General features: G+C 49.7%; 1 protein-coding gene across 2 annotated transcripts in view; it reads right to left on the bottom strand.

Annotated features, from left to right (window-relative positions):
- Smad3 (SMAD family member 3) overlaps nt 1-20,123 on the bottom strand; it is a 102,226-nt gene that overhangs the window by 22,314 nt on the left and 59,789 nt on the right. The window contains exons 1-3 of one of the 2 annotated variants that reach the window (XM_074066272.1): nt 5,931-6,127; nt 1,216-1,409; nt 923-1,054 (exon numbers count right to left, since the gene is read on the bottom strand). In XM_074066272.1, the coding sequence (XP_073922373.1) occupies nt 923-1,054; nt 1,216-1,300 (217 nt within the window). In that variant the 5' untranslated portion in view covers nt 1,301-1,409; nt 5,931-6,127. Of the gene's footprint in view, nt 1-922; nt 1,055-1,215; nt 1,410-5,930; nt 6,128-20,123 lie in introns of those variants that run through there. The other variant, XM_020187059.2, reaches the window with a different exon arrangement.

Below are 20,123 nucleotides of genomic sequence, written 5' to 3'. Positions count from 1 at the left end.
CTATGGCCTCAAGCCTGCCTCTTGGTCCCCACATCATCTCCCACGCAGATCTGCTGCTGTTGTCACTATCTCTAGGGGATGTGGCTTAGCTCCCAGGGAGGGTGCAGTTTAATGACAGCACTCTCAGCCCCGGATCCTGCCTTGGCCCTCTGAAATCTGCTGTCGGAAGAAGTAGATGACTGAGCCCAGACCAGTGCTACCTGCAAGGATCAGGAAAGGCTGGAGAGTGTGTCTCTTCATGTACTCTAAACCCAAGACACAGACATGGGCCACAGCCAGCCTCAGCCCAAGGAGCCAATCCAGAGGGAGTTGTCCAAATTAGAACACTCTAAAAGGAACAGTGCTGGATGACTGCCCCACAGGCAAGAGTTGCCCTGACTGGCCCCAGTGTGGCCAAGCCTAGCTCCCCAGGATGTCCTGGGCATGACGCTGGGTGATTCACATGTAAATCTGCATGTAAATGAGGGGTTTCTTGAAACACTTTCCCTCTTTGGCTGTGGAGCCCATTGCTTCCTGTGGAGTGAAAACTGTCCTCAACTCCTGCCCTCCCAGTCTGAAGCCAGGGTGCTTCCAGGACCCTGAGTTGGCTTACCCACTGCTCTACAGCCCCCAGCCTATGTGGATCCTGCCCGAGTGCCAGCGCCCCTGGCAGCGAGGCCCCGAAGCCGGTGAGAGAAACACAGAGCTGCTATTTCCACTTCCAAAATAAATGAGACTGCGCTGAGGCTGGGCGGAAGGGTCAAGCCGTCCCTCCATGCCAAGAAAAGCATCATTACTGCGCGGGGAGCTCAGGCCATGGGTCCTCTCCCAACAGAGATGCGGTTCTGAGTCAGGGCCTGGGGCCAGGGCAGAGAGGAGGATGGGATGCTGAGTGGACAGACAGGTGGAGAGCTAGTGGAGCTGCCTCTCTCCCAGTGCCTACCTGGAATATTGCTCTGGGGCTCTATGCCAGCAGGGAAGTTCGTGTTCTCGGGGATGGAATGGCTGTAATCGTCCAGTGGGGGGAACTCGGCGGGGATCTCTGTGTGGCGTGGCACCAACACGGGAGGTAGCACTGTCCAGGGAAGACAAAGGGAGGAGCTCAGGGCCCAGGCCAGGCTGGCATCAAAGCCCCTGAGCCCCCAGTGCACCGCAGACCCTCCCAGGGCAGGGAGGGGAGAAGGAGGTAGAAAAGACCATGACTGCCCCAGTCCATGGCAGGTGGCAGGGACTTACCTGGCGTCTCTACTCTCTGATAGTGATAGGGATTCACGCACACCTCGTCCTTCTTCATATTGAAGGCGAACTCACACAGTTCCATGGCTCGCAGCTCGTGGTGGCTGTGTAGGTCTGGCCATCGCCACAGGCGGCAGTAGATGACATGGGGGAGCCCCTTCCGATGGGACACCTGCAGCCGCCCATCCAGGGACCTGATGAGACAGGGAGGGGCAGCAAGAGTCAGCGGCACAGATCTGGCTGTCTTCTCCCCCAAGTCTGCCCATAGCCCCCGGCAAGTTCCCTGGCACACGCTCAGCAAGCTTGTCCCTCCCGCCTCCTCAGGCACAGAGTCCAAGATCAGAGCATCACTAACTGCTCCCGCTGGAAAGAATCCAGAAGCAAACAGGCCACCAAGGAGGGTGAGACCTCCTGCAGCTGGCAAAGGGGGCCTTGCACCCACCAGCTTTCGGCTGAGTTCTCAGAACAGCCCTGTTCCATGGAAGGAAACACACTGCTCCAAAAACATACATCTGTCACTGATATGGGCCTGCTCCAGTGGGGTGACAAGTAGCGGGTGACAGAGTTGGTATAAGAGTAGGCAAGGGTATAGGTACAGCCAGCACCACAGGGTCTTGGAGGCCAGGATAAGGGATTCACCTTTTTCTTAAAAGCAGTAGCCTCTGAGTTGTTTAAGCGAGAGAGAGAGAGAGAGAGAGAGAGAGAGAGAGAGAGTGTGTGTGTGTGTGTGTGTGTGTGTGTGTGTGTGTGTGTGCGTGTGCACTCCCCTTTCCACAGAAAGTCCATCCTAGTGTTCCATCAGTCTAACAGCTGGTCAGGGCTGGCAGAGAGACATTACAGGCTGTCCTGCTACGTCCCTTCACGACCAAGAACACCCATGAAGGTTCTGGATAAACAGAATTTATGGCCCTCAATGATGGAGGGGCCAGCCAGAGTCAACCAGATTGGTTGGTTGGGGATCCAACCAATCTCCAAGCCACCGGGCTGGCATGGAGAAAGACAGACAAAGGTCAGCACTGGGCCTGGTCACAGGGCTGGCTGGGAGCTGCTGAGTAAGGGCATCTGGAGGATGTAGTTACCTCCCTCCCAGGGGGCCCCAGACCAAGTTGCCCCTACAGCTCCAAACAGTAATTACCAGGCAGAATAAGAGGACAGCCTGGGACTCTCCCCCAAGGCACAGAAGGAAGTTTGCCAAATGTGGAGTCAGAAGACCTGGGACCAATATGTGCTTCCACTGTCCCGGCTCTGCAACCCCAGCAAGGAATGAGGTCTCTAGGACCCTCGGTTGCCTCATCTGTAAAATGGGGGCGTGCTCCGTCCCCAGGCCTCATGGAGCTTGGTGTTATTTTAAAGTGCTTTTCAGGACTAGAGGTGTGGCTCAAGTGGCAGAGAACTGCCTCGCAAGAAGTTCAAATCCCAGTACTGCCAAAAATAAATAAATAAATAAGAAATCAATCGGGCTGTAGGCATGGCTCAAGTAGTAGACTGCCTGCCTAGCAAGTGCAAGACCCTGAGTTCAAATCCCAGTACCGCCAAAAAAAAAGTGCTTTGTAAAGTGCCAGTCAATGGGCATTGTGCGCCTGTCACAGCGGCTGGTTTCCAACCTAGCCCTAACAAAAGGGCTGAGCCATGGGGTTAACAAGAGAAAGGGAGAGCAGGAAGTGGTGAGTGGGGACAGAGAATCGTTGAGCTCTTCTCTTCTTGCAAAGCCACGGAATGCCCGCCTATTAGGGAAGTGGCCACATTTGCTTTCAGGGTTTGACAGAAGCCCCAACAGAGGGCCAGCTAGATGCTGAGGCTCTGCAGCAGTAGGTCCCTGGAGGAAGGCGCCGACTACAGTGAGGGAAGACGGGTGCTGTGAGGGAGGCCCACCGGGGAGGTAGAAGGGGCGGCCCTTGTGTTTAACAATAATGATACAGGAATTATTTCAGCAACAGTGAAATGTCTTAAAAGTGAGGGAGCTACAGTCACTGAGGCAGTGTGATTACAGCATCAAGACTGAACAACAGACCAATGGAACCTAACAGAGGCCACAAAGAGTGGCCTACATGGATGACTGGTCAACAAAGGTCCAGACATTTTAACTGAGAGGTCTTTCAACAAGTGTGCTAAAACAATTAGATACTGAGAAGAAAGAAAAATGAACTTTGTTGGGCACAGAGGCTCAAATGTGTAATCCTGGTATTTAGAAGGCAGAGATAGGGAGGATGGTGGTTCAAGGCCAGCCTGGGCAAAAAGTAACACCACATCCGAACTAATAAGCTTGGTGTGATGGTGTGCTCATGTAATCCTAGCCATGCAGGAGGCATAAATAGAAAGACCACAGTCCAGGTTAGCCCTGAACAAAAATGTGAGGCCCTATTAAAAAAGCAATGGAAGCCAAAAGGGCTAGGGACTTGGATCAAGTGTAACAAGGCTCTGAGCTCAAACTCCAGTACTGCCAAAAAAGAAAAGTGAACTGTAGCCACACCTTACACCTATACAAAAATCAACTGCAGTGGGCCACAGCAAAGCTTGAGCTTTGCGGAAAATCCTCGTAACCTTGGGACACTCAGAGATCTCTCAGCTACTGTCCCAAAAGCACAATCCACTAAGATAGTGGCTATAGTAGAACCTATCAGAATGTAAGCTTCTGATCTTTGGAAGACACTGAATTGTTAACAGAATAAACAGACAACAATTGGAGAAAACATCCGTAAAGCACCTGTCTGATAAGGACCTGTTCCCAGAATAAAGAACTCCAAAAATTCAGTATTAAGTGAATACTGAATACTGTTTGAGGAACGACTCAAACAGGTGCTACACAGAAAGGTGTAAAAGTGGCAGACACACACCTGAGAAGATGTCTGTATCATTAGTCATTATAGAAGTACAAATTAAAACTACGAGAGCTGGGTGTGGTGGTACACTCCTGTAATCCCAGCTACCTGGGAGGTGGAGGCAGGAGGATTTTGACTATGATGCCAGCAGAGGGGTAGGTGAGGATTGAGACCCTGTCTCAAAAATAAAAAGGCTGGGAGCATGGTTGAAGTGCTAAAGCACTTGCCTAGCATGTGTGAGGTCCTGGGTTCAATTCCCAGTTCTGAAAAAAATAAAAGAAAACCTACAGTGAGGTGCCATGGCACAACAATCAGAACCGGAAACCACCACCCGTGCCACATGTGGGCCACGCTCCCGCTGCTGATGGGGACACTCTGAGAAGCAGTTCAGAGGTTTCCTACAAGTTAAAAACAGCCTCATGTGCTCCACCCATTCCTCTGCTGAGCCTTTACCCAAGAGAACTGACAGCACATGTCCTAAGACTCGTGCGTGAACGGGTAAACACGGTGATACACTGATGACACACTGTGAAGGGGTCTCCCAGCAATCCTGCTGTGTGAAGGCGGGCAGACAGGACATCTGAGTGTAAAGTCAGAGAGTAACTCAGAGTGTGAATGCAGCTGGTCCACAGGACAGAAGGCAGAGCAGGGCTGCCTGGGGAGGTGGGGGTCACCTAGGGGCCCGGGAGGCTTTAGAGGGGTAAAGGTTCTATTTGCTATCTTGCTTGTCCTGCTGGTTTTATAGGTATATACCTGTTGAAACTTATCACACTGTACACTTTAAATATGTACAGTTTGTTTTCAAATTATATCACAGTTTTTAAAAAAGGCAGGGTGGTGGTCATGATCAAAGGCTCTGGGCTTGAATAACCTGGATTTAAATACTGATTCTGAGGCCTGGCATAGTTGCTCATGCCTGTAACCTCAGCTACTCAGAACGTGAATGGTTCATGCCTGTATTCCCAGCTTCTAGGTAGGTGGAGATTGGAATCGACTGTAGTTTAGGGTCAGCCCAGGCAAAAAGCCAGCAAGACCCCACCCTAACAAACAAGTTGGGAATGATGGTACATCTGTGTAATCCCAGCTACATGGGAGGCATGGGTAGGAGGACTGAGGTCCGAGGCTGACCCAGGTGAAAGAAACTGCAACACTCTTTCTAAAAAATAACTAAACCCTAAAGGGCTAGGTACATAACTCAAGTGGTAGAGCACCTGTCTAGTAAGCTTGAGGCCCTGAATTCAAACTCCACGTTGCCAAAAAAAATGTAAGTACTGACTCTGCTCACTATATAAACTTGAGCAACCACTTAATGTAACAGTGTTCATATTTTCCATCTGAAATAGGCCCCTTCATTGCACTGTTGGGTGGGAGGAGCAAGTGACAGTCCATGCAGAAAGGCCTTGGCCACAGTAAGAGCACAGCTTCATTACCATGACAGTGCCTGGCAAAGGCACACAGTAGGTGCTCAGAAACACTAGTCCTTTCTGGGCCTTGGTGAGCTGGCACAGGATTAGGACAGTCACATGGCCTGGTGTCTGCTGGGTGACTTCTGCTTGCGCAAGGCTCTCCGTCCCTCATTTCTCCGCCACCCCGCTGTGTGGTTAAGCAGGCAAATCCTGCAAAGGTTGCACCTCACTGCCCCCCCCGCCCCCCCGTACATGCAAGAGGCAAAGCTCACTTCCTAGGGTCACACAGAAGTCTGTACCAGGGCTGTGGCTACAGGCCAGCTCTTCTGGCTGCCACGCTGGGTGCTGATGGAAACAGGCATGCTCTCGCTCTCCAGCTAGTGGGCATGTGACCCCCAGTCTGACTTTGAGAGGTTTCTAGAAGTTATCTGGTGCATGCCCCCACTTCTTAGCTAAAATCCCCACACCTACCATACCCTAAAATACACACCAGTGTTATCCAGCTAATGGGAGCTGCAGTGATGGATCCGAGACAGCAGATGTGTCCTGTCCAGAGTACACCCTTCCCAAGTCTTCCAGGGCGCTGGGCCCATTAAGTAAATCCAATAATTGAGTCCTAATTCTGAGCTGATGTTACTGTGAACAAGATGAACTTAAGCAAAAGGTCTGTTTCTGACCTGCTGTGTTCCCCAGCCAGCCCCTCCTCCTGGTGGTAAGCATCCCTGGGCTCCCCACCCATGGCAGAGACCTCTTCCCACTCCCAGGGGCTCCCTCATTGAGAACCACCCCCCAAACCTCTTTCTCCAGCAACTCCCTCAAGCTCTTTGACAGAAGGTTTTAATCTTTAAATATATTCTTCACTAGCTAAACAATTTCCTGTAGCAGGAAATTAGGTTTCCTCCCACTGGCTCCAAGTGGGACCTGTAAAGTGTCCCAAAATGGTGGTGGAGCCACAGCCAAGGCCTTGGCCAAGCCAGAATCCAAGGCCATGGTGAGGGTGGAGCCTGCCAGGGCAAGAAGGCTGGCCCACATCAAGCCCACCCTCTTCCTTCCTGCCCTCAGTACCAGTGGTCGGCTGCCCATGGCTATCTGGGGGACATGGGTGGAAGGACAGGAGCAGAGCGCACAAGTTACAGAAACACGTGGAGATGGACTCAGCACGAACCAGATGCTGGGTAGTCTGCTATAACGGAGCAATGCAGAGACAGCGCCCCCAGCAGACCCCATCCTACCTAGCACAGAAGTCAGGCAGAACTCAGGGTCATAGGACTTGTAACAGGCAAAGCCAAACTCAAACCCAGACCAGGGCTAATAAATGGAGTGGAGGCAGGTGTGAGGGGGGATGGGACCCAAACATGCTTTTTCTGTTATACAGGTTGTGTCACTATCAGGAAACCCAGCTTCTCAACACTCACCCAGCAGTCAGTGACCAATGACCACAGCCTAGGCATGGGCCAGCTACCTGGGCCAAACAGGTTAAAAAACATAAAGGTGTCAGCTCTCAGTTATTTCTGGCAAAACCTATTTGAATACACACTCTCTCCAGCCTTCTCCGTGACTTGCTTGCAAGCAATACCTGTTACTACCACTAATCTTGTTAACAGTCCCTCCTCATTGTACACCCCCCTCCACATAGCCAAAAGGCAAAGCTCAAATCCAGGCACCCTGAGGGTCACTCGATGACTGCAGTGTGGTGAGCTGGTCACTGCTCTTGGCACCCACACCCTCTGACCGCCTCCTCCCACAGGTGTAAGTACTTTGTTGGCCCTTGGCTTGGTGTTGGGCTACCAACTTGCCCTGGCCAATGGAATATAAGCAAAGGCACAGAGTGCCACTGTGTGCTTCCTCCTGTCCTCCTGTGCCTCTGCCTACACCATGGGATGCATGGCAGCTGTGGCACCAGGGCCCAGGGAAGAACACACAAGAACAAATGGAGAAGAATGAGTACAAGTAATCACTGTTTTAAGCTGCTGGGTTTGGGTGTGGCTGTTACACAACACTAGCTGACTAATATACAGGCTCCCCCACTAGTTTTCCCATTAAGCATGCAAGTATCATTTTCTTTGTATACTGGCTGAAAAATAGAGCACCCAAGAGATTAACCAACTTTCCTAGGGCCCCTGGAGTTCACAGAAACCAAAGTCACCCTGTGTGACTCAGTCTTATCCCTGCCTCTCATGGGCCCACCCCGAGCCCTAACCTGGGTCATACTACCAGTTACAGGAGTTGGCTGATTCACAGCTTTTGTTTATGGAGAACAATCTACCCCTAGGTTTTCAGAGCCATTTGCATAAAATGTGAACTTACTCTAAATTCTCCTCTAATGGTAATTTTTAAGTGGTCCAGGTAGTACACTAATAACTCCATAAGCAAACCTGGCTCCCATTTCATCTTGGTTTCTTCTGCAGCTTTACATGTACACGCCAGCATCTGCCATGTTTTAGTGCAAGAAGGAAAGGTTATTTCCCAGTGAGCGCCACCAGCACACACTCACCCTCGCATTTCCCAGGTCACGCCTGCAGCAGCTGGGACCTTACCTTCAAGAACGTGTAGCACAGTCACCCCCCCACACCACCACCAACCTCCTCTGGGGAGGAGGCTGCCTCCTGGCCCTGGGCTCAGCATTCCAGTAATCTTGAGTTTTGCATTACATGTGGGCTTTTTCTTTTTTCTTTTTGCTCCGAAGTAAAAGCAAGGCTTGACCAACTTCACATTTGGGTTAGGTGCACGTGCCATCAGAGCTTCTCAGAAGGCAGAAAGAAGTTCTGTGGGGACTCGAGGGGTCTCTTGCATTGGTTTCATATGGCCTTTGAGCCACAGGTGGTCTGTCCTGAGATCTCTCCTGTGACTCATTAATGTGCCACCACAAGAAGAGAACCTGGCTGTCTCTTGTATGCAATGGCTAGCCTCAGTGATGTGACTGAGTAGGGTAGCAAGTTCAAAATCCCTGAAAACGCTGCCTGCCGGGAGGGACTTTTGATTTGGGGACAGAGTGCCATTCCTGAGGGGAATGGACGGGATCAGTGTCCAATCCCTTTGGGAAACAGTAAAACCAAAGCATCCTTTGATCTGGGCTGTGAGTTATGGGCTGAGTCCCCAGCTGCAGGTGAGAACCAGAGACCCAAAGTTCAGGGTCCTTGTTCTGGTGAGGTGACACTTAGGCAAACTCTCTGCCACCTAAAACCCACCATGGAAAAACCCATCATGGGGAAGCTTGGACAGCACCTAGACCCATGCCTTGTTGGCACTTAAGGAAACAGTTGTACTGGACTGCCTGCTCAAGGTCAGCCAGCAGAATCACCTGGCCTGCACTGCAGCCCTGACTGCTATGGTGTCGGTCAAATGTCCACATCCTGCCCTGCTAAGTAGAACAATGAAACAGACTTTCCCTTTGTCCTACTGGATCTTAAGTTGCCTTTATGTTGTTTTTCTTTTAAAGTGACAGAGCAATTGGTGTTCTGGGTCAAGAATATATAATGCAACTCCTTGTTTGATAATGAATGAAGTTTGAAGTTACATTGAAATAAAAAGTTACAAACAAAAAGAAATCAGGGGGCTGGAGCTACAGCTCAATGGAATAACACTTCCATAGCAAGGCCCCAGTGAGTACCACACACACACACACACACCCCAACGCATACACCCCAACACACAAACACATACACACACGAAAAAGAAAGGAGAAAGGAGAATTAGCAGACACTTTCAAAGCTTTTGATTCTTATGGTTTATTTAAACTCCATTGCCAACATCAGCCTGTTATCATTTGGTGTCACACAGGAAAGTCTCAGAAGGTAGACGACTCAGGTCTTGCTGAAGGCTCTGCCCCAGTCACCACACCTTGAGCATGTTTGGAACATAAGCTTGCCGAGCACATTTTACTCCTGCAGTTCAGACTGGTCCTGGGGGAGCTGGGGACAGGATTTCACAGCCCTTGATGCCACTTGCTGGAGGCCACCCAGACCCACCTGAACTTGCAAGTGGTCCCTATTTGGTGCTTCAATCCACTTTAGTGCTGCCAGCTTGAGGGGAAAACAAAATGCCAGACTGAACTGCCTGTGCTGTCCTCAGGGCTGGCACTGGCCTTTCCCCTTGTCTTCCCTCAGAGCAGTAGGCCCAGGCAGTGCTCCACATAGCAGGTTCACAAGCCTCCGTGGGAGATCTTGGGAACTGGGCTTTGCCCTCTTGGGAGGACTGGATTCTCAGGCCCCAAGGGGTGTCCCATCTCCCAGGCCGGCTCAGGCCCAGAGTGTGTAGTTTCTGGTCACTAGAGACAGTTCGGTTTGATACTCATCATCTAGAAAACACATGGACCCAGGGACTTTTCCACACTGGCTTCAGACTTTCTATACATCAGCCCTAAGGATGACTGGAGGGTCCTTCCTTTCTGGAAGAATGGGCTGCCCTGTCCCCTGCATGATGTTCAGCAGTGTCCTGTCTCTTCCCATAGATGCCAGCAGCAGGCCATCCCTAGTGTTACAACTGAAAACATCTCTAGACATTGCCAAAATGTCCCCTGCTTCCCTCAAGGACCCCTGCTTAAGGAAATGGCCCCAGTGGGTACAAGTTCAAGGACACAGAGCAGTTGACACCTCTGAGCAGGTGTTGGCCCAGCACTCCTCACACACCATTTCACTGGACACAGGAATCTTGTTGGGAGGGCGGACATCATCGCTCTCACTTTCAGATGAAAAATTCATATGATGTTAAATGACTTGCCCCAAATCACCTCAAACAGCAAGAAGTGCCTGGCCTTGAACCTGGCTGTTATACTCCAAAGTCTATTCTCTGTGAGTGCAACAGAGTGTGTTTGAATCAGCAGAGGGTCTTCTCTGGATCTGAGGCAATCGTCCCTGTCCCTTCCCCATGGGAAGGAAGCAGGAGTGAAATCTGGGAGGTCACACTTCACCTCAGACCTGTCACCTCACAGCTCTGCTTTCACAACTTCTTGCTTGCTTTCTTCACCAGTACCAGTTTGACAGTGTCAGCAGAATCACAGAACTTTCAAGTCACAGAGGATGCTACAGAGATCTGGACTGTTCTCCGCTCACTGAAGAAAGGGGACGTTGCCACACACACAGCCTGATGGCCTTCCTCGTGCTGGAATGCTCTTGCGTTCCCTCAGAGGGGATCTGAGCCTGAAGACGGTTAATTTGCCTTTTAAGGGATCACTTAAGGAACATTCAGGACACTCACAGTCCTTGGCAACCTTCTGATAAGTACAAAAGCACACTTCGCCCAGCCCTAAAGTGACCTCACATAATACAGGAGGCAGAAATGGAGTCATCAAGCCAGCAGGCTCAGATACCTCTTCTCATCCTATGTGACTCAGGCCACTTTGGCAGCAGAGTTGTTCACAGGCCAACACTGTTTCTAAACTGCTTTTGGGAAATGCATTGGTTTGTATTGTCAACTTAGACCAAAATACAATGCCAGGCTAAAGCCCACAGATGAAAAAATTCCTTCTCCCTGTGACCACACGGTGCTCCTTTTGGGGAGACCAAAGTGAGTATCTGTGGAAAGACATTTATCAGAATCAAAAGTATAACTAAGGGAAAGGGGGAAAGACAAGCAAGGAGGAAGAGCGAGCCCGTGGAGACTATTTCCTATCTCGCCTGTGGACCCTCTTCTCTGAAGAGGGGACAGCAGGTTGGAGGTGGCACTTCCACTAATAAATGTCTCAAGACTGGGAAGTACTTTTGCCTCTTACAAACAAGGGCAGGACTCCAAAAGTCACCTCCTGACAAAAGCAATTTCTCAAGTCTTATCTGCCAGTGGACTTCAATATTAGTTCACTTCACAAAACAAACAACTCCTATTACAGGACTCTTAGTCACTCTGTTTTCCACTTTCCTCCACGAAGCCGGAGCCATTCAGGGCTGAGTCTCCTCTCTGCCTTTTCCCAGCCGGCTCCAGCCTCCCACCTCCTGCCCTCAGGTTCGCATGAATCGCACCGTGAATCACTTCCCGTGGGCAGGCTGCACGCTTGGGGGTGGGATTTTCTTTTCTTTCTTTTTTTTTCCTGGAGAAGATTCTCACAGACTTTAGGGTAGGCCAAGTGGAACCCGGTGATGACGATGATAACTGGCTGCCTTGTTGTAGCAAAACGAATCTTAAAGTTTCCAAAGACTTAAGAGAAAATGTCAGGCAGGCATTCGTGACTAGGGGTGTTGGCGGGGAAGGTGAAGAGGGCAAATGGGGAGGTTTTGTGTTAATTGCACAGTTTTGACTTCCTTAATTATGACTCATTGGCCAGAGAGATAACACAAATCCTGAGTGCTACAGAACAAGCAAGTGACGGGGCAGCTTAGTGACATTCAAACTCAGAGGAGGTGTTCTCACAAAGTCCACACAATACAGCTGGGAAGGGGACTTCCCACACCTCAGTCCTACCATTTCCAGCTATTTCCTTTTCTTCTTATTTTTCTTTATTTTAGGCAGGGCTAAGGATTGAACCCAGGGCTTTGCTCCTTCTAGACAAGTGTCCTACAACTAAGCTACAATCCCAGCCCTTGTTCCCTATTTTTAAAAGAGGCCCAAAGCCTTTAGGCTTCTCAAACCTTCCAGGTCATCAGCCACAGGGGGCTGAAAGCAGGGCAGCTAGAATTAAGGGAGGGGAGAGAAATGACCAGTTCTTAGACATAATGTAAATTGCATGAAGTCATATGACTGCCTTTGTCCACAGGTGACACAGCACCCACTGCTAGAGTTCTCACACATCCAGCTTCCTTCTGGACCAAAGCTTCACAGGCTTACAGAAATAGCTTCATCCAAAATGGTGACAAAAAATGAGCATCCTGTATGTTCTGCACCAGGGTCCAGGTAGGCAGCACTCCTTTCTGTCTGGGGGTACAGGCTTCCCATTGTACCTCAACAAAAGGTTGTGCTTTACTGGGGGGCAATTGTACCTCAGATAGCAAAATACCCCTCTGGGCAGGAAGACAGGAGAGTTCCAAACAAACAAGGATTGGGGACTTCAGATAGGCCAGGAGGATATTACAAAGGCAGGGTGACAATGGCCCTCCTGCTTAAGCTGGCCTCATTAGCTCAATGACTCTTGGCCAAAAGTCATCCCTAAAGCAGCTACAATCACCACACAGAAAGGCTCTCAGCACAGCTCCCTTCCCTGGCTCCTGGGCCCTGATAGCCCTCTACCTACCTGTCCACCCAGGCCCCACTGAGAGCTGGTGTCCCATCCTGTGACTCTCCTTCCCAGTGGCCTCCCTCCAGAGTCTTATAGTCCTGACTGTCCCCATCTTTTAGTGCTGAACACACTTCTTTGTGTTTTGGGCTTCCCTGTCCAATGAGACCAGGGACTCCTTGCAGGTGAGGGGACTTTGCTGAACTTGATCTGTGCCCTTGGTGGAACATGGGGCTGGCAGGTCACATTTATTCAGTAGTAGGTGATGGCCATGGAATTACCACTGCACATCAACAACCCACTAAACTCTACCATGCTTAGAAGATGTACGACATCCCAAGAACCTCAGGCCATCCTTCAGCATTATGAAGCCAACAAAGTTCAGCCTGAATGGGGGGAGGGGGACAAGGAGAATGATCATGGGGGGTAAATTCGACTAAGATATATGGTAAACACTTCTGTAAATGTCACAACATACCCCCAGTACAGCAATAACATGGTAATTTTTTTAAATGGAGGACAGGTAAAACAGGTCCCGTCTGGAGGCTGATACCAGTGGGAGGGGGGAGGGTATAAGGAAAGGGTGAATGAGGGTGAATACGGTGTTAATATTATATCATCATGTATGAAAATGGAACAATGAGACCTGTTGAAACTATTCTAAGAAGTGGGGAAGGAGGATAAATGGAATGAAGAGGGGGTGAATCTAAAATACATTGTAAGCACTTCTGTAAACATCACAATGTACCCCCTGTACAACAATAGCATGCTGATAGATAGATAGATACACAGACAGATAGAGAAATTTCAGTCTGGCTGGGGTAGAAGTAATCCCAGCTACTCAAGAGGTAGCGATATTGAAGGATTAAGATCCATGGCCAGCCAGGGCAAAGTTAGCAGGAGACCCTATCTGAAAAACAAATGAAAAGCAAGAAAAGTATTGGGGGTGTGGCTCAAATACTATAGCACCTGCTTAGCAAGCATGAGGCCTTGAAGTCAATCCCCAGTACTGGAAAAAAAAAAAAAAAGTCCAGCCAGCTGGCCTTGAGGGGCACCATGGGAACAGCAGGGAAAGGACCACCACGGGTATCTATCAGGTGGGCTAAAGAAGCTGGTAGGGAAGTGCAGGAAGCTAAACTGACATCACTAGCCATGTCAAGGAGACTATGTCATTTGTGGCTAAGGTGTAGACAGACATTAGACAAAAACCTGCTCAAAAAATAGTTGGCACCTGGAGGTTTTACTGGCACTAGACGAAGCAGCCCTCTGAGGGTACATCTTGGAGCAGACAAGAACATGGGATGCTGATCAGGAGGGGTATCTGGATCCTTAACCTGGCTGAGATGCCCACTAACAAGTGCACCTCTGTCTGTGTGTCGAGTCTAAAAATGTTGTGCTCACCTGATCTCCAGGGTCTCCACACCACTAGCACCTGCTAGCTCCCAGGTACCAGGGAAAGACAGTGCTTTAGGTATGAAGGAGTCTAAATGTGTCCTTGACCACGCTCCTCCACCACCTGTCACAAAGAACACACACCTGAATCACCCCTAGCTGCAGAGCTGCAGGACACTCCTAAAACAAGACCTCTCTCCTATACATGGAGCCACAGACATAAGGGTGAGAGGAAGCTTTAGAACTCTGACCCTGCCTGCATGTTACCAGCAAAAGCCAGGAAACTCAAATGTGATAGCACTTCAGCAAACCCTGGCAGTTAGCTGTCAGGGAATTAAGCTGATACAAACAACTTCCTGCAGAGGACACTGCTTCACACCAAAGGGTGAGGGAGCAGCAGAGCAACAGGCCTCAAGTTCAAGGTCAGGAAATGATATGGGGGGAGGGTCACAGCTGTGAGCTGCGTGGGATCTGACCTCGGCATGGAGACTGAATGAATGCAAAGGAGCCCTGGGGGATACTCCAGGTTCAGGAACCACAGAAACTGGGAGCAGGGGACATTTCTTCATCATCTCCTTTTTCATAAGGAAACTGGAGCTTGGGAGGGGACATTTGCTCAAGGACCCTTCTGAATGAACCACAGTATTTCTTTCTACTCCAGAAGTCCACAGTCCCAAAGCCACTGAAATGCAGATGTTAGGACAACTGCACAAAGCCACTGGGGCCATGAAAAAGGACAGGGTCCCTCAAGGGCAGGAATAGCAACCATTTCCCACCCTCCACACACCTCGTCCAGGCCCAATAGACAGCCCAGAGCCCCACCACCACCGCTGGGGCCTGGGGCACCAGTAACCAGGGAGGGGTACGTCAAACAAGGGCTGAGGACAGAAAACAGGCTCCTGGGAAAGAGTGAAGAATGGAGGGAGGGCCTGGCAGGTAGCACTCTGCAAACTTTGCCTGCTGGTGACCAGGAAGTGCTTCATGGATCAGGTGTGACCTCATACCTAGACCACCCCAACTGAACTGGAGTTACCCTGTCATGATCCCTGCAATGGGCAAGAGGAAGAGAGATGGAGAAGAAGTCTCTCATCTTCCCAACTTCTTCTGAAAGAGGCAGAAGACTACAGACCTATCCAGGAAACCTTTAAGACTCTGAGAGCAAGAAGAACAGGTCAAGGGCACCTATGTTATCTCTCGCCTTTCCTTCTCACACCAAGGAATCCAGGGCATCCAACCCTGAATTTTACAGTTAAGCTTGGAATACACTGCCACACAGGAGTCTGTGAGATTTAAGAATATTCTAGAAACATCATCTGGGGACACTTTATTGCCTTTTTTTTAATGATACAAGCAGATTGGAGTACCAGCTGACCAAGTCAATTTCCTTCCCAGCTCTACCAAATTCTGCCAAGCCTTCCTGAAATTGCCACTCTCAGATTGAGCAAGTGAAGGTCTACAGCTGGCCCTGGGTTTCCAAGAGCCAGCTCTGACATGAGTAAGTGGGTGTTATTCCTACTTTCTGAATGTCTGCTTCCTCACCTGGAAAATGGTCAGGCGGGCCAGGTGCTACGAGGTCCCTTCTCTGACAAGCTGTCCTTATGAACATGAGGCTCACTGTGCTGTTTTGTTTTTTTCTCTTCTCATGGGAGAACGTTGATGAAGCACGGAAAAGGGAACACATCTCCATCTCCTCTGGAAATCCCATCCCACTCTGACTCCTACCAGAAGAGATCCCCATGGCAGACCCCAGAGCCTGGCTGTGTGAGGACAAAGGACCTCCAAGGTACATCAGACACTCATACAATGCTCACTTGCTAGGAGTAGGACTCGAGACCTCAGCCCCCAGCCAGGAAGGGCAGGTCTGCCAGGAGGCTCTGCAGAGTGGGAAACTAGTATCAGGCAGTGACAGTCGGTCAGCAGCAAGACCTCGTGCAGAGATAACACTATTACGGTCTAAAAGCATGGTGGCTCCCTCACACCTACAGCATGTCAATATTTCACTTCTGACTGCCTCATGAACAATCAGCCACTGACTGTGCCCTGCAAGTGCCACCAAGCCCAGCACACAGCAGACACAGTAGACACCACACTCACTGATTTAATTAAGTGAAAATGGAGGGCTAAATGAGAGCTAAACAAACATTTATTCTTTCCAAAAAGAAAAATACCCCCATAAATAGAAATAAGACAAAAACCACCACAGAACTTTTCAAACAAGAATAAAATGAAAAAAATCCCTGAAGGCGAATAGTCCTCCCTTTGTAGTCACATATGAAATATAACCCAGCCATAAAAAGGAATTCACTGGGCTGGCGGAGTGGCTCAAGAACACCTGAGTTCAAACCCCAAGTACCACCAAGAAAGGTAAAAAAAATCACTATAAACATGCAAAAGTATGCTAGCGAAAGAAATCACACAAAAAGAATACACATTGCATGATTCCAATGATAGAAAATTTTAGGAAACGCAGCTAATACATAGTGACGGGTCAGTGACAGCCTGGGGACAGAAAACATACAGCAAACAGGGGGGTAAAATGACAAAGGAGCAAAAGGAAACTTTTGGGAGTGATGGACAAGCTCATTATCTTGGTTGTGGCAATGGCTTCAGGGGCGTTTAGAGATGTCACACTCATCAAGCCATATGTTCTCAATGTGTGCAGTTAATTATGTCAATTACACCTCAAAATAAGTATGTGTGTTTAAAAAAAAAAAACAAGTCCCTAAACTCTGATGGGAAGGAAGGCAATCAGAAGCGCAATTTTAAAATGTAACAAAACAATCAGTAAGTTGGGCCACGGGTGCCCTCCCTTGCTCACTGCAGGACAAACGCTGAGAAACACCAGCACTGAAACATCAACGACCCGCAGCTCGTGAAACATTCTATAAAGTGCGACAAATATACACGCTGAAGAGTTCACTGGAACTCTGCCTTGTGAATAGCTTACTTATTTAGTTCTTTGTGCAAAAACACACGCAGACCCACTTCTCCACAGCTTGAAAGGCACTCTGGCTGCCACTGCTCGTGTTTATCAGTGAAAACATTGGGGGGCCAGGCGGGCCACCAAATCAAATCTCAAAACCCGCACACAGGGACGGCTACCCACTCCGCTGAGGTCCGAGGGCTGGTGCAGGGAGATCTGGCTGGGAATGAGCCATTGGGCAGGGGAAGCTGGAGAAAATGAGGAAGATGCTCAAATTCAGGATTGAGCTGACAAGTGTGTGGGTGTGAGCCTCCTGTCAGACAGACTGCTGAACCTGTGTTCAGATCAACACAGGTCCCCACCTGAGGACCCACAGAACCTCTTTCACGAGCATCATGCATCTACTTTGTAAGCATTTTCCACCATATATGTTGAGGTCATTAGGTCAGCACTATCTAGCACAGTGGTGGTAGGATGTCCTAAAAAGCTGGCAGCCTCTGCTGGCACTGCAGCCTGTGGACACCTCCAGGCTGGCCTCTTGCTCAGAGGCAGAGGTCGACTCTGTCCATCAAGAAGCCTGAGATCCCTGGGTGGGGGTGGGATGCAGATCGAGGACATCATTGGCAAACCTCTTATCTGGGACACCGAGTAGAAAAACCACTTAACACACTTAAGACTGACACTAGGAGGGAAACAAAGGTGGGGGCCGGCATTAACGAGGTGAAGAATAGAGGGTCACCAACCCTGAAAGAAATTTTTTCAAACCCATTGGTGGCTTGTCCCCAAACATTCTGCAGAAAGACCTATTTCACTGCCAGTGTAGCCCGGGGTTGAGTGTTTCTAGAACAACTCCACAAAAACCAAGGAGTTGTCACAGATGGTGATGAATTCCTACTTCCGGCCAAGCGTACAGGAGAAAAACCTAGTACAAAAACATTTGAATGCTGACAGTCCTAGAAACAATAAGGTAGAAAAATGAACACGCCAAAAGGAAATTAAAAATCTAACACTTGGCATGGGGTAAAAGAACACGGGATGCCAGCCACCTGCTCCCGGCCCCAGCTGCACTGCCCAGCACTGTGGCCCTGAGCAAGTTACTTACGCTCTCTGAGCCTCAGCTGCCTGGGAGGTGGCGCTCTAATCCCCTATTTAAAATTCGTGAAGTACAAAAACAGAAAACAGTAATGAAATTTCACAGCCTCTCCCCCAGTACCACCCATCTCACCCCAAGGTGAACACAGTCAGCCTCAAATCAGAGTTTCTGATTTGACCCCAAGTTCAGCAGCCAGCCAGTTCAAATAATTCCAGTAGTCTCTAGGAGCCTGTCTGGAATAAGCCACAAACCAGATTAGACCTAAACTCAGGAAGCTAAGGCTCCCCACAAGAGGAGCCCCAAGGTACCAGACATTCTGGTGAGGAAAAGCCAGCAGACAGGTCACCATGGGACATGGGTGCTACTGAGATGGTCCGCCATGCAGTGCTGAGTGCATCTGCTCCCAAGTGACTTCTGCCTCTTGCTCTTTATGACCTTTAGGGACCTTAAAGGACAAGTATGACTTGCTGGGTCCTGCTGCTCCAGCTTCCAAACCCCCAGGCTTTTCCTCAGGCCAGGACAATCTCATTTGGGGATTTTTGCTGTGCTATGCTGATTTCCAATGAACTTTTCAGGGCCTGAGAACTGGAGCTCAGGTCCTCCTCCATGCTGGTCCTCCCCCAAGCTGCTCCTCTTGCTGCCTCCATCCTGTCCTGGCTATAATCCATCAAGGAAGCATGGAACCCTAACTGCATGGGATTCAGAGACCACTAGCACGAGCAAGGCATGGCTCACCCCAAGATGTTCAGCAGAAGGCCCAGAGTGACAGAGAAAGTGCTCTGAACGCAACACATGCTCAGTAAACATTTATTGTGCAAATGAGCATCAGCTAAAGCCAAGTCAAGCAACTTCCTCTCTCCCCTGCCTCCCTTGTGGTCAGTCCAGGCAACTTCCGGAGGACACTTCCCACGGCTGGGCCCAGGAGACACAGAGGACAGCCATTAATTCATTGGTCTGGCCGGAGGTTGAAAATAGGCAGTGGCCCCACAGATGTTGTGTTTGGCCTGCAAAGTGTTTTGTTAATTTTTTTAATTAAGTGCCAACTTTTAGAAGCTGGGAGATTTCATATGTAGATCTAGATTTTTGAATTCTCTTGAAGAAACTCAGAAGATATGGCAATACTTGGCTACCAGCTGGTGCTGAGGTACTAAAGGCCCTTTATTTTATTTATTTTTCTTTCGGAGCTAGGGATGGAACCCAGGGCTTTGCACATATGAGGCAAGCTCTCCCAATGTCCCAGTACCTCTATAGACTGGCAGTGATCCCCAAGTCCTGTGACATTTTCCACATGGTCCTAGGCCCCGCTTCCTACACTCTGCTTGCCCCTGTGAGCACTGCAGCCCAAAGGGAGAAGGGGCGATGATGCCTTATAAAACAAGACAGAACCCAAAGGGACTCTGGGTAGGAAATCCATATGTCCCTGTTGTCTTTGGACAGCTTGTCCTCGTGTGATTATCAATGGTACCCTCTTTCCCCTTTGGGTAATGAACTGCCCTGATCCTCCAGCAGCACTAGACCACATGGCTCCTACCCAGCATTGTGCACCCAGAGCCCTCAGGCTTCTGCTCTGTGCAGCTGGAAGTGTGGAGACCCCCAGCTGCTTCTAGAGGAGTTCACAACAGTAAGGGCTCCACACTTCCTGCAGAACTCAGTGCAGATGGCCCTTCTGAGACAAGAGGGGCAGGACCACAGGCTTGAGGTGGGCAGAGGTAATGACAGAAGGCGGGGGAGGTCAGCAAGAAGGGAGAGGAAAGGGAAGAGAGAGAAAGAGGAGTCTCTGGTCAAGCTGGCCTCCTGGTACCACGTCTCTCCTGACACCACAGAGGGACTAAGCTTCCCCTACACACACATTAATGGGGACTAGGGGGTGAGAAGATGGAGGTGTTTACAGTGACACACATTATCGATCTTTGTTTATTCTCTCTTCTAGAATGTCTGCCCCTTGGCTCAAACACACTCACTTCTCCAGCAAGTTTCCACCTATGCCTGCCCCATGCCTGGTGACAGTACCACACCAACCTTGAACTGACTAAAGTGAATTAGGGATAAAGAAAAAATAGCTCTGGTTACCCAAAATTTTACACCTGTTAACATTACCATAGCTGGAGCCATACCTGGCTTTAGAAGGGGCACT

The sequence above is a fragment of the Castor canadensis genome, chromosome 2 (genome assembly GCF_047511655.1).
Source record: "Castor canadensis chromosome 2, mCasCan1.hap1v2, whole genome shotgun sequence".
NCBI classification, from domain to species: Eukaryota; Metazoa; Chordata; class Mammalia; order Rodentia; family Castoridae; genus Castor; species Castor canadensis.
The sequence above is the reverse complement of the archived record's forward strand: the minus strand, read 5'-3'. Positions and strand labels throughout refer to the sequence as shown.